The following is a 14,445-nucleotide window of genomic DNA, read 5'->3' on the forward strand; positions in this document are numbered from 1 at the left end:
GGGGTGTTAAGCATATCCCAGTTTAGGTCACCTAACAGAACAAACTCTGAAGCTAGATGGGGGGCGATCAATTCACAAATGGTGGAGTTCTAAAGTTGTTTACAACAAGCTTTTTGAATTTGCGGAGGTGTATCTGATACGCTGTAGAAAAAGACTTGTTCGTTTGAAGCGCTTTTACTGATTGGTGTCGCTGGTTGTTCATTTCACATATTCAATTTGTCTGAGCTCAAATAATGTACAACTGAATGGGCCTTCTTACATTCCTTTCAACACGGCAAGAACATGCCACACCCCCCTCTTCTGATAGGCTGCCGACGCTACACTTCTCCAGCACTGTGGCTTTGCATAGTGCTGGAGAAGTGTAGCGTCGGCAGCCTATCAGAAGAGGGGGGTGTGGCTTATGTAGGTCGTGGCTTTCAAGTTCATTATTTTTTAGAAGAAACATTTGGATACATAAATGTGAAAGTCTTGTGTGAAGATCAGTTTGGAGTCATTATTTCATGTAAATTAGCCACTGTAATGTCATGCTGGGGACATAAAAGGCCACAAAAAAAAAAAGTGCAGTTTTGTCACCCAACAAAATGCCACAGATGTCTCAAGAACTTGCGTACTGACTGCAGCCAACCAGAGCTGTTAATTTAACGTTAATTTCTCTTCCATAAGATGCTTCCAGTGTTGTTTTTAGAGAATTTGGCAGAGAATTTGGCAGAGAATTTGGCAGAGAATTTGGCAGAGGATTTGGCAGAGAATTTGGCAGAGAATTTGGCAGAGGATTTGGCAGAGAATTTGGCAGAGAATTTGGCAGAGAATTTGACAGAGAATTTGGCAGAGAATTTGGCAGAGGATTTGGCAGAGAATTTGGCAGAGAATTTGGCAGAGAATTTGGCAGAGAATTTGGCAGAGAATTTGGCAGAGGATTTGGCAGAGAATTTGGTAGAGAATTTGGCAGAGAGAATTTGGCAGAGAATTTGGCAGAGAATTTGGCAGAGAATTTGGCAGAGAATTTGGCAGGACGTTCCAACCGGCCTCACAACCGCAGACCGAGCACGTGTAACCACGCCAGCCCGGGACCTCCACATCCGGCTTCTTCACCTGCGGGGACGTCTGTGACCCGGACAGCTGATGAAACTGTGGGTTTTGCACAACAACCAAAGAATTTCTGCACAAACGGTCTCAGCGAAGCTCATGTAGCTTCACAATGTCAGCCTTAACCAGGGTTCTAAGTATCAAATCAAATCAAATCAAATGTTATTTGTCACATACACATGTTAGATGTTAAACGTATTATAAAAGTATTAGTACAGATTCAGAGCAGGCGGTGGATAGGTGAACGTGTGTATTGTGAATACAACAGGGTCTTAACCTGTCTGCAGTTATGAAAGCATTAGTACAGATTCAGAGCAGGCGGTGGATAGGTGAACGTGTGTATTGTGAATACAACAGGGTCTTAACCTGTCAGCAGTTCGGCGTCGTAACCGACATCAATGGGCAACTGGTCACCGTGACGTGATCCTGGAGGCCCATTGTCGTGCCATTCATTCGCCGCCATCACCTCATGCTTCGGTATGATAATGCACGGGGCCCCCATGTCACAAGGATCTGGACACTATTCCTGGAAGCTGAAAATGTTCCTTCCATGGCCTGCATACTCACCAGACATGTCACCCATTACTTTTTGATCCAACTGTAAATATAGGTTCGATAATAATCAAATAAAACAGTTGGCATCGAATCTTTGTATTTGGTTTCAACATATGTTGTATTTCGCCCTTGAGAGATCGGAACTCATTTACTTAATTTTTTAATTTTTAGGTTGAACCATGTTTTACAGTGCAGAGCTGGTTCTATCATCTGTGTGTGTGTGTGTGTGTGTGTGTGTGTGTGTGTGTGTGTGTGTGTGTGTGTGTGTGTGTGTGTGTTTCCTACTCGTTAGTGAAAGGTAATAATCCAGCTACGGTGTTCTCTGATTATAATTGACTATGCAAATGTCAGAATGTGTGTGTTTCTCAAATGCCCCCCCCCCCCCCCCCTTGGGCCCCGGTCAAAAGTAGTGCATTATATAGGGAATAGGGTTGCCACCCCCTCCCTCACCCGCTCATTCCCTCCCTCTCTCCCTCCCCCACCTCCTCCCTCCCTCCCCCACCAAACCACTAAACCAGTGTTTCATTAAAATCAGACAAAGAACGTGTTGTTCATGGGATAAAATTAAACCTTTATAACGTTTATACACCAACATTGAAGATCCATCTAGGACCATACAGGGTTCTACAGTTTGTCCCCAATAGACCGAATGTTTTGATATTGATTGTATAAAGTATACTACATTTTCGCCACATTTTGTTACGTTACAGCATCATTCTAAAATGGATTAAATGGTTTCCCCCCTTTCATCAATCTAAACACAATACCCCATAATGACCGAGCAATAAAACAGGTTTTTGTTTTTTGAAATTGTTACAAATGTATTAAATATAACAAACTGATATATCACATTTTACATAAGTATTCAGACCCTTTACTCAGTACTTTGTTGATGCACCTTTGGCAGTGATCACAGCCTCAAGTCTGCTTGGGTATGACGCTACAAGCTTGACACACCTGTATTTGTGGAGTTTCTCCCATTCTTCTCTGCAGATCCTCTCAAGCTCTGTCAGGTTAGCTGGGAAGCGTCACAGTACTGCTACTTTCAGGTCTCTCCAGAGATGTTCAATCGGGCTCACGATATACCACAGATCACATTCTAGAATGGATTATTTCCTTATTTTTAACAGAATTACAGAAACTGTAATGAGCTGTTAGATTGGGGCCATTTATCTGCGATGAGCTGATAGGTAGGGGTCATTTATCTGTGATGAGCTGTTAGATAGGAGCCGTTTATCTGTGATCGGCTGTTAGATAGGGGCCATTTATCTGTGATGAGCTGTTAGATAGGGGCCATGTATCTGTGATGAGCTGTTAGATAGGGGCCATTTATCTGTGATGAGCTGTTAGATAGGGGCCATTTATCTGTGATGAGCTGTTAGGTAGGGGTCATTTATCTGTGATGAGCTGTTAGATAGGGGCCATTTATCTGTGATGAGCTGTTAGATAGGGGCCATTTATCTGTGATGAGCTGTTAGGTAGGGGCCATATATCTTGTGATGAGCTGTTAGATAAGGGCCATTTCTCTAACTGATCGTGCCGTATTGTAATTACAAATGTAATTACAGTAATAGGAAGTAGGTGGGGTTTAAACACGTTATTACTACAGGACTTGGAATAGCGCTACTGTTATGTGTGTGTCCTCTTTTTGCTTGAGGGAGATAACTTGGAGAAGACTATGAATTACACTATAAATACAAAAGTATGTGGACACCCATTCTTATTAGTGGATTTGGCTATTTCAGCCACAACCGTTGCTGACAGGTGTATAAAATCGAACACACAGCCGTATTGGGTAAAATGTCAGAGGAGACAAGGTTGTATATTAGTTCAGATATTGAGTAAAATGTCAGAGAAGACGAGGTTGTATATTGGTTCAGATATTTGGGTAAAATGTCAGAGAAGACGAGGGAAATGGTAGACAAGTTTTTCATAGATTTAATTTCCCTCCCTAAGGTTCCATAGGAGGAGTTTTCCATAGATTTAGTTTCCCTCCCCTAAGGTTCCATCGGAGGAGTTTTCCATAGATTGAATGTCCCTCCCCTAAGGTTCCATAGGAGTTTTCCATAGATTTAGTTTCCCTCCCCTAAGGTTCCATAGGAGGAGTTTTCCATAGATTTAATTCCCCTCCCCTGAGGTTCCATAGGAGGAGTTTTCATAGAATTAATTCCCCTCCTCTAAGGTTCCATAGGAGGAGTTTTTCATAGATTTAATGTCCCTCCTCTAACGTTCCATAGGAGGAGTTTTTCCCGGGATGATGCATGTTGGCGATGTGCAGGGGCAAAATAAACCCTCCTACATGCACTGTGGGAATGCCTGGTTGTGCACCCCCCTATGGGACAAAGCCTTACAGTGCATGGGAGACGGCCTTGGATCCCAGGTACCTACAGTAGGTCACCAAAACTGTGTCTGCTGAGTGACAAGGCTGAAATAAGAGGGATTAAACAAAAACGTATGAAATCAGGCAAAGAGCCTGGGAAAAAAATATACAGACAAAAAGAAGTTGTCTATACAAATCAAATGTATTTATATAGCCCTTCGTACATCAGCTGATATCTCAAAGTGCTGTACAGAAACCCAGCCTAAAACCCCAAACAGCAAGCAAATGCAGGTGTAGAAGCACGGTGGCTAGGAAAAACTCCCTAGAAAGGCCAAAACCTAGGAAGAAACCTAGAAACCTAATTTATACCCATAAAGAAAATATGTATCTCGCCCTCCCACCTCTCTCCTGATTGGTTCTAACCTTTTCTCCCCTCTACTGATTAGGTCTAACCTCCCTCTCTCCTGATTGGTTCTAACCTTTTCTCCCCTCTACTGATTAGGTCTAACCTCCCTCTCTCCTGATTGGTTCTAACCTTTTCTCCCCTCTACTGATTAGGTCTAACCTCCCTCTCTCCTGATTGGTTCTAACCTTTTCCCCGACTCTACAGGTGCTGAATCTGGTCCAATCGTACGTGACTCTGCGTGTTCCACTACACGTGTCATACGTGTTCCACTCCCCAGGGGGTGCGGGGGGCTGGCAGCATTTTGATCTGCAGTCTGAGCTCCGCCTCACCTTTGTGTACGATACTGCCATGCTGTGGAAGGACGGCATCGGGAGTCCACCGCAGGCTGAGTTACAGGGTGAGAAGAAACATAGAGTGTATGGGAGAGTGGGATCTGTGTGAGAGTGGGGGAGGAGGGAGTGCGGGAGGAAGTGAGGGAGGGAGTGAGTGGGTGTGAGAGGGAGGGAGTGAGCGGGTGAGGGAGGTAGGGGATTGTGGAAAGGAGGCAGGGAGTGAGTGGTGGAAGGAGGGAGGGAGGGAGGGAGGGAGGGAGGGAGGGAGAAAAACGACTTTGAATATTGATAACAAATCTAACCGTGTGTTATTCTGCATTATGCAGGTGTCCTGTACCCCACCAGTATGCGTATCAACGAGCAGGGTCATCTGGTGGTCAACTTCAAAACCAAGGCTCGCTTCAGAGGTCTGTTTGTCGAGGCCCACTCTGAAGGCAGGATCAAGAGCACAGGTGACATACACATACAACATACAATATATCCATGTCCATGATATTGTATCAGTCAGTCTATATCATAATTTGTAGCAGTCTATATAATAATATGTATCAGTCTATATCATAATTTGTATCAGTCTATATAATAATATGTATCAGTCAGTCTATATAACAATATGTATCAGTCAGTCTATATCATAATATGTATCAGTCTAATTAATGATATGTATTAGTCAGTCTATATAATAATATGTATCAGTCAGTCTATATAATAATATTGTATCAGTCAGTCTATATAATAATATTGTATCAGTCAGTCTATATAATAATATTGTATTAGTCAGTCTATATAATAATATGTATCAGTCAGTCTATATAATAATATTGTATCAGTCAGTCTATATAATAATATTATATTAGTCAGTCTATATAATAATATGTGTCAGTCTATATAATAACATGTATCAGTCAGTCTATATAATAATATGTGTCAGTCAGTCTATATAATAATATGTATTAGTCAGTCTATATAATAATATGTATCAGTTAGTCAGTCTATATAATAATATGTATCAGTCAGTCTATATAATAATATGTGTCAGTCTATATAATAATATTGTATCAGTCAGTCTATATAATAATATGCATCAGTCAGTCTATATAATAATATGTATCAGTCAGTCTATATAATAATATGTATCAGTCAGTCTATATAATAATATGTATCAGTCAGTCTATATAACAATATGTATCAGTCAGTCTATATAATAATATTGTATCAGTCAGTCTATATAATCATATGTATCAGTCAGTCTATATAATAATATGTGTCAGTCAGTAAATATAATAATATGTATCAGTCAGTCTATATAATAATATGTATCAGTCAGTCTATATAATAATATGTGTCAGTCAGTCTATATAATAATATGTATCAGTCAGTCTATATAATAATATGTGTCAGTCTATATAATAATATTGTATCAGTCAGTCTATATAATAATATGCATCAGTCAGTCTATATAATAATATGTATCAGTCAGTCTATATAATAATATGTATCAGTCAGTCTATATAATAATATGTATCAGTCAGTCTATATAACAATATGTATCAGTCAGTCTATATCATAATATGTATCAGTCTAATTAATGATATGTATTAGTCTATATCATAATTTGTTAATATAATAATATGTATCAGTCTATATAATAATATGTGTCAGTCTATATAATAATATTGTATTAGTCAGTCTATATAATAATATGTATCAGTCAGTCTATATAATAATATTGTATCAGTCAGTCTATATAATAATATTGTATCAGTCAGTCTATATAATCATATGTATCAGTCAGTCTATATAATAATATGTGTCAGTCTATATAATAATATTGTATTAGTCAGTCTATATAATAATATGTGTCAGTCTATATAATAATATGTATCAGTCAGTCTATATAATAATATGTGTCAGTCAGTCTATATAATAATATGTATCAGTCAGTCTATATCATAATATGTATCAGTCTAATTAATGATATGTATTAGTCTATATCATAATTTGTTAATATAATAATATGTATCAGTCTATATAATAATATGTGTCAGTCTATATAATAATATTGTATTAGTCAGTCTATATAATAATATGTATCAGTCAGTCTATATAATAATATTGTATCAGTCAGTCTATATAATAATATTGTATCAGTCAGTCTATATAATCATATGTATCAGTCAGTCTATATAATAATATGTGTCAGTCTATATAATAATATTGTATTAGTCAGTCTATATAATAATATGTGTCATATAATAATATGTATCAGTCAGTCTATATAATAATATGTGTTAGTCAGTCTATATAATAATATGTATCAGTCAGTCTATATAATAATATGTATCAGTCAGTCTATATAAGAATATGTATCAGTCAGTCTATATAATAATATGTGTCAGTCAGTCTATATAATAATATGTATTAGTCAGTCTATATAATAATATGTATCAGTTAGTCAGTCTATATAATAATATGTATCAGTCAGTCTATATAATAATATGTGTCAGTCTATATAATAATATTGTATCAGTCAGTCTATATAATAATATGCATCAGTCAGTCTATATAAAAATATGTATCAGTCAGTCTATATAATAATATGTATCAGTCAGTCTATATAATAATATGTATCATCAGTCTATATAACAATATGTATCAGTCAGTCTATATCATAATATGTATCAGTCTAATTAATGATATGTATTAGTCTATATCATAATTTGTTAATATAATAATATGTATCAGTCTATATAATAATATGTGTCAGTCTATATAATAATATGTATCAGTCAGTCTATATAATAATATTGTATCAGTCAGTCTATATAATAATATTGTATCAGTCAGTCTATATAATCATATGTATCAGTCAGTCTATATAATAACATGTGTCAGTCTATATAATAATATTGTATTAGTCAGTCTATATAATAATATGTGTCAGTCTATATAATAATATGTATCAGTCAGTCTATATAATAATATGTGTTAGTCAGTCTATATAATAATATGTATCAGTCAGTCTATATAATAATATGTATCAGTCAGTCTATATAAGAATATGTATCAGTCAGTCTATATAATAATATGTGTCAGTCAGTCTATATAATAATATGTATTAGTCAGTCTATATAATAATATGTATCAGTTAGTCAGTCTATATAATAATATGTATCAGTCAGTCTATATAATAATATGTGTCAGTCTATATAATAATATTGTATCAGTCAGTCTATATAATAATATGCATCAGTCAGTCTATATAAAAATATGTATCAGTCAGTCTATATAATAATATGTATCAGTCAGTCTATATAATAATATGTATCAGTCAGTCTATATAACAATATGTATCAGTCAGTCTATATCATAATATGTATCAGTCTAATTAATGATATGTATTAGTCTATATCATAATTTGTTAATATAATAATATGTATCAGTCTATATAATAATATGTGTCAGTCTATATAATAATATGTATCAGTCAGTCTATATAATAATATTGTATCAGTCAGTCTATATAATAATATTGTATCAGTCAGTCTATATAATCATATGTATCAGTCAGTCTATATAATAACATGTGTCAGTCTATATAATAATATTGTATTAGTCAGTCTATATAATAATATGTGTCAGTCTATATAATAATATGTATCAGTCAGTCTATATAATAATATGTGTCAGTCAGTCTATATAATAATATGTATCAGTCAGTCTATATAATAATATGTATCAGTCAGTCTATATAATAATATGTATCAGTCAGTCTATATAATAATATGTGTCAGTCAGTCTATATAATAATATGTATTAGTCAGTCTATATAATACTATGTATCAGTTAGTCAGTCTATATAATAATATGTATCAGTCAGTCTATATAATAATATGTGTCAGTCTATATAATAATATTGTATCAGTCAGTCTATATAATAATATGCATCAGTCAGTCTATATAATAATAAGTATCAGTCAGTCTATATAATAATATGTATCAGTCAGTCTATATAATAATATGTATCAGTCAGTCTATATAACAATATGTATCAGTCAGTCTATATCATAATATGTATCAGTCTAATTAATGATATGTATTAGTCTATATCATAATTTGTTAATATAATAATATGTATCAGTCTATATAATAATATGTGTCAGTCTATATAATAATATTGTATTAGTCAGTCTATATAATAATATGTATCAGTCAGTCTATATAATAATATTGTATCAGTCAGTCTATATAATAATATTGTATCAGTCAGTCTATATAATCATATGTATCAGTCAGTCTATATAATAATATGTGTCAGTCTATATAATAATATTGTATTAGTCAGTCTATATAATAATATGTGTCAGTCTATATAATAATAAGTATCAGTCAGTCTATATAATAATATGTATCAGTCAGTCTATATAATAATATGTATCAGTCAGTCTATATAACAATATGTATCAGTCAGTCTATATCATAATATGTATCAGTCTAATTAATGATATGTATTAGTCTATATCATAATTTGTTAATATAATAATATGTATCAGTCTATATAATAATATGTGTCAGTCTATATAATAATATTGTATTAGTCAGTCTATATAATAATATGTATCAGTCAGTCTATATAATAATATTGTATCAGTCAGTCTATATAATAATATTGTATCAGTCAGTCTATATAATCATATGTATCAGTCAGTCTATATAATAATATGTGTCAGTCTATATAATAATATTGTATTAGTCAGTCTATATAATAATATGTGTCAGTCTATATAATAATATGTATCAGTCAGTCTATATAATAATATGTGTCAGTCAGTCTATATAATAATATGTATCAGTCAGTCTATATAATAATATGTATCAGTCAGTCTATATAATATGTATCAGTCTATATAATAATATTGTATCAGTCAGTCTATATAATAATATGTATCAGTCAGTCTATATAATAATATGTATCAGTCAGTTTATATAATGATATATATCAATCGTAAAAATAACATGTATCAGTCTATATCATAATTTGTTTCAGTCTATATAATAATAAATATCAGTCTATATAATAATATGTATCAGTCTATATAATATGTATCAGTCTATATCATAATTTGTATCAGTCTATATAATAATATGTATCAGTCAGTCTATGTAATAATAAGTATCAGTCTATATAATAATATGTATCAGTCTATATAATAATATGTATCAGTCAGTCTATATCATAATATGTATCAGTCTAATCAATGATATGTATTAGTCTATGTCATAATTTGTTAATATAATATTATTTATCAGTCTATATAGTAATATGTATCTGTCTATATAATAATATGTGTCAGTCTATATAATAATATGTGTCAGTCAGTCTATATAATAATATGTATCAGTCAGTCTATATAATAATATGTATCAGTCTATATAATATGTATCAGTCTATATCATAATTTGTATCAGTCTATATAATAATATGTATCAATCAGTCTATATAATAATAAGTATCAGTCTATATAATAATATGTATCAGTCTATATCATAATATGTATCAGTCTAATTAATGATAGGTATTAGTCTATATCATAATTTTTTATATAATAATATGTATCAGTCTATATCATAATTTTTTATATAATAATATGTATCAGTCAGTCTATATAACAATATGTATCAGTCAGTCTATATCATAATATGTATCAGTCTAATTAATTATATGTATTCGTCTATATGATAATTTGTTAATATAATAATATGTATCAGTCTGTATAATAATATGTGTCAGTCTATATCATAATTTGTATCAGTCTATATAATAATATGTATCAGTCAGTCTATATCATAATATGTATCAGTCTAATTAATGATATGTATTAGTCTATATCATAATTTGTTAATATAATAATATTTATCAGTCTATATAATAATATGTATCAGTCTATATAATAATATGTATCAGTCAGTCTATATAATAATATGTATCAGTCTATATAATAATATGTTTCAGTCTATATAATAATATGTTTCAGTCAGTCTATATAATAATAAGTATCAGTCTATATAATAACATGTATCAGTCTATATAATAATATGTATCAGTCTATATAATAATGTGTATCAGTCAGTCTATATAATAATATGATCAGTCAGTCTATATAATAATATGTATTAGTCAGTCTATATAATAATATGTATCAGTCAGTCTATATAATAATATGTATCAGTCTATATAATAATGTGTATCAGTCAGTCTATATAATAATGTGTATCAGTCAGTCTATATAATAATATGATCAGTCAGTCTATATAATAATATGTATCAGTCAGTCTATATAATAATATGTATCAGTCTATATAATAATATGTATCAGTCAGTCTATATAATAATATGTATCAGTCAGTCTATATAACGATATATATCAATCTTAATAATAATATGTATCAGTCTATATCATAATTTGTTTCAGTCTATATAATATATGTATCAGTCTATATAATAGTATGTATCAGTCTACATCATAATTTGTTTCAGTCTATATAATAATATGTATCAGTCAGTCTATATAATAATATGTATCAGTCAGTCTATATAATAATATGTATCAGCCAGTCTATATAATAATATGTATCAGTCAGCCTATATAATAATATGTATCAGTCAGTCTATATAATAATATGTATCAGTCAGTCTATATAATAATATGTATCAGTCAGTCTATATAATAATATGTATCAGTCAGTCTATATAACAATATGTATCAGTCAGTCTATATCATAATATGTATCAGTCTAATTAATGATATGTATTAGTCTATATCATAATTTGTTAATATAATAATATGTATCAGTCTATATAATAATATGTGTCAGTCTATATAATAATATTGTATTAGTCAGTCTATATAATAATATTGTATCAGTCAGTCTATATAATCATATGTATATCAGTCTATATAATAATATGTGTCAGTCTATATAATAATATTGTATTAGTCAGTCTATATAATAATATGTGTCAGTCTATATAATAATATGTATCAGTCAGTCTATATAATAATATTTGTCAGTCAGTCTATATAATAATATGTATCAGTCAGTCTATATAATAATATGTATCAGTCAGTCTATATAATAATATGTATCAGTCAGTCAATATAATAATATGTGTCAGTCAGTCTATATAATAATATGTATTAGTCAGTCTATATAATAATATGTATCAGTTAGTCAGTCTATATAATAATATGTATCAGTCAGTCTATATAATAATATGTGTCAGTCTATATAATAATATTGTATCAGTCAGTCTATATAATAATATGCATCAGTCAGTCTATATAATAATATGTATCTGTCAGTCTATATAATAATATGTATCAGTCAGTCTATATAATAATATGTATCAGTCAGTCTATATAACGATATATATCAATCTTAATAATAATATGTATCAGTCTATATCATAATTTGTTTCAGTCTATATAATATATGTATCAGTCTATATAATAGTATGTATCAGTCTACATCATAATTTGTTTCAGTCTATATAATAATATGTATCAGTCAGTCTATATAATAATATGTATCAGTCAGTCTATATAATAATATGTATCAGCCAGTCTATATAATAATATGTATCAGTCAGCCTATATAATAATATGTATCAGTCAGTCTATATAATAATATGTATCAGTCAGTCTATATAATAATATGTATCAGTCAGTCTATATAATAATATGTATCAGTCAGTCTATATAACAATATGTATCAGTCAGTCTATATCATAATATGTATCAGTCTAATTAATGATATGTATTAGTCTATATCATAATTTGTTAATATAATAATATGTATCAGTCTATATAATAATATGTGTCAGTCTATATAATAATATTGTATTAGTCAGTCTATATAATAATATTGTATCAGTCAGTCTATATAATCATATGTATCAGTCAGTCTATATAATAATATGTGTCAGTCTATATAATAATATTGTATTAGTCAGTCTATATAATAATATGTGTCAGTCTATATAATAATATGTATCAGTCAGTCTATATAATAATATTTGTCAGTCAGTCTATATAATAATATGTATCAGTCAGTCTATATAATAATATGTATCAGTCAGTCTATATAATAATATGTATCAGTCAGTCAATATAATAATATGTGTCAGTCAGTCTATATAATAATATGTATTAGTCAGTCTATATAATAATATGTATCAGTTAGTCAGTCTATATAATAATATGTATCAGTCAGTCTATATAATAATATGTGTCAGTCTATATAATAATATTGTATCAGTCAGTCTATATAATAATATGCATCAGTCAGTCTATATAATAATATGTATCTGTCAGTCTATATAATAATATGTATCAGTCAGTCTATATAATAATATGTATCAGTCAGTCTATATAACAATATGTATCAGTCAGTCTATATCATAATATGTATCAGTCTAATTAATGATATGTATTAGTCTATATCATAATTTGTTAATATAATAATATGTATCAGTCTATATAATAATATGTGTCAGTCTATATAATAATATTGTATTAGTCAGTCTATATAATAATATGTATCAGTCAGTCTATATAATAATATTGTATCAGTCAGTCTATATAATAATATGATCAGTCAGTCTATATAATAATATGTATCAGTCAGTCTATATAATAATATGTATCAGTCTATATAATAATATGTATCAGTCTATATAATAATATGTATCAGTCAGTCTATATAATAATATGTATCAGTCAGTCTATATAACGATATATATCAATCTTAATAATAATATGTATCAGTCTATATCATAATTTGTTTCAGTCTATATAATATATGTATCAGTCTATATAATAGTATGTATCAGTCTACATCATAATTTGTTTCAGTCTATATAATAATATGTATCAGTCAGTCTATATAATAATATGTATCAGTCTATATAATAATATGTATCAGTCAGCCTATATAATAAGATGTATCAGTCAGTCTATATAATAATATGTATCAGTCAGTCTATATAATAATATGTATCAGTCAGTCTATATAATAATATGTATCAGTCAGTCTATATAACAATATGTATCAGTCAGTCTATATCATAATATGTATCAGTCTAATTAATGATATGTATTAGTCTATATCATAATTTGTTAATATAATAATATGTATCAGTCTATATAATAATATGTGTCAGTCTATATAATAATATTGTATTAGTCAGTCTATATAATAATATGTATCAGTCAGTCTATATAATAATATTGTATCAGTCAGTCTATATAATAATATTGTATCAGTCAGTCTATATAATCATATGTATCAGTCAGTCTATATAATAATATGTGTCAGTCTATATAATAATATTGTATTAGTCAGTCTATATAATAATATGTGTCAGTCTATATAATAATATGTATCAGTCAGTCTATGTAATAATATTTGTCAGTCAGTCTATATAATAATATGTATCAGTCAGTCTATATAATAATATGTATCAGTCAGTCTATATAATAATATGTATCAGTCAGTCTATATAATAATATGTGTCAGTCAGTCTATATAATAATATGCATCAGTCAGTCTATATAATAATATGTATCTGTCAGTCTATATAATAATATGTATCAGTCAGTCTATATAATAATATGTATCAGTCAGTCTATATAACAATATGTATCAGTCAGTCTATATCATAATATGTATCAGTCTAATTAATG

The 14,445-nt window shown here is 30.2% G+C and overlaps 1 protein-coding gene across 1 annotated transcript in view; it reads left to right on the forward strand.

Annotated features, from left to right (window-relative positions):
* The window catches only part of frem2a (FRAS1 related extracellular matrix 2a), a 323,263-nt gene that overhangs the window by 252,327 nt on the left and 56,491 nt on the right, over positions 1-14,445 (forward strand). The window contains 2 exon segments of the mRNA XM_065005059.1: positions 4,572-4,764; positions 5,026-5,151. Of these exon segments, the coding sequence (XP_064861131.1) occupies positions 4,572-4,764; positions 5,026-5,151 (319 nt within the window).

This window comes from Oncorhynchus nerka, linkage group LG19, assembly GCF_034236695.1.
Source record: "Oncorhynchus nerka isolate Pitt River linkage group LG19, Oner_Uvic_2.0, whole genome shotgun sequence".
In the NCBI taxonomy this organism is placed as follows: Eukaryota; Metazoa; Chordata; class Actinopteri; order Salmoniformes; family Salmonidae; genus Oncorhynchus; species Oncorhynchus nerka.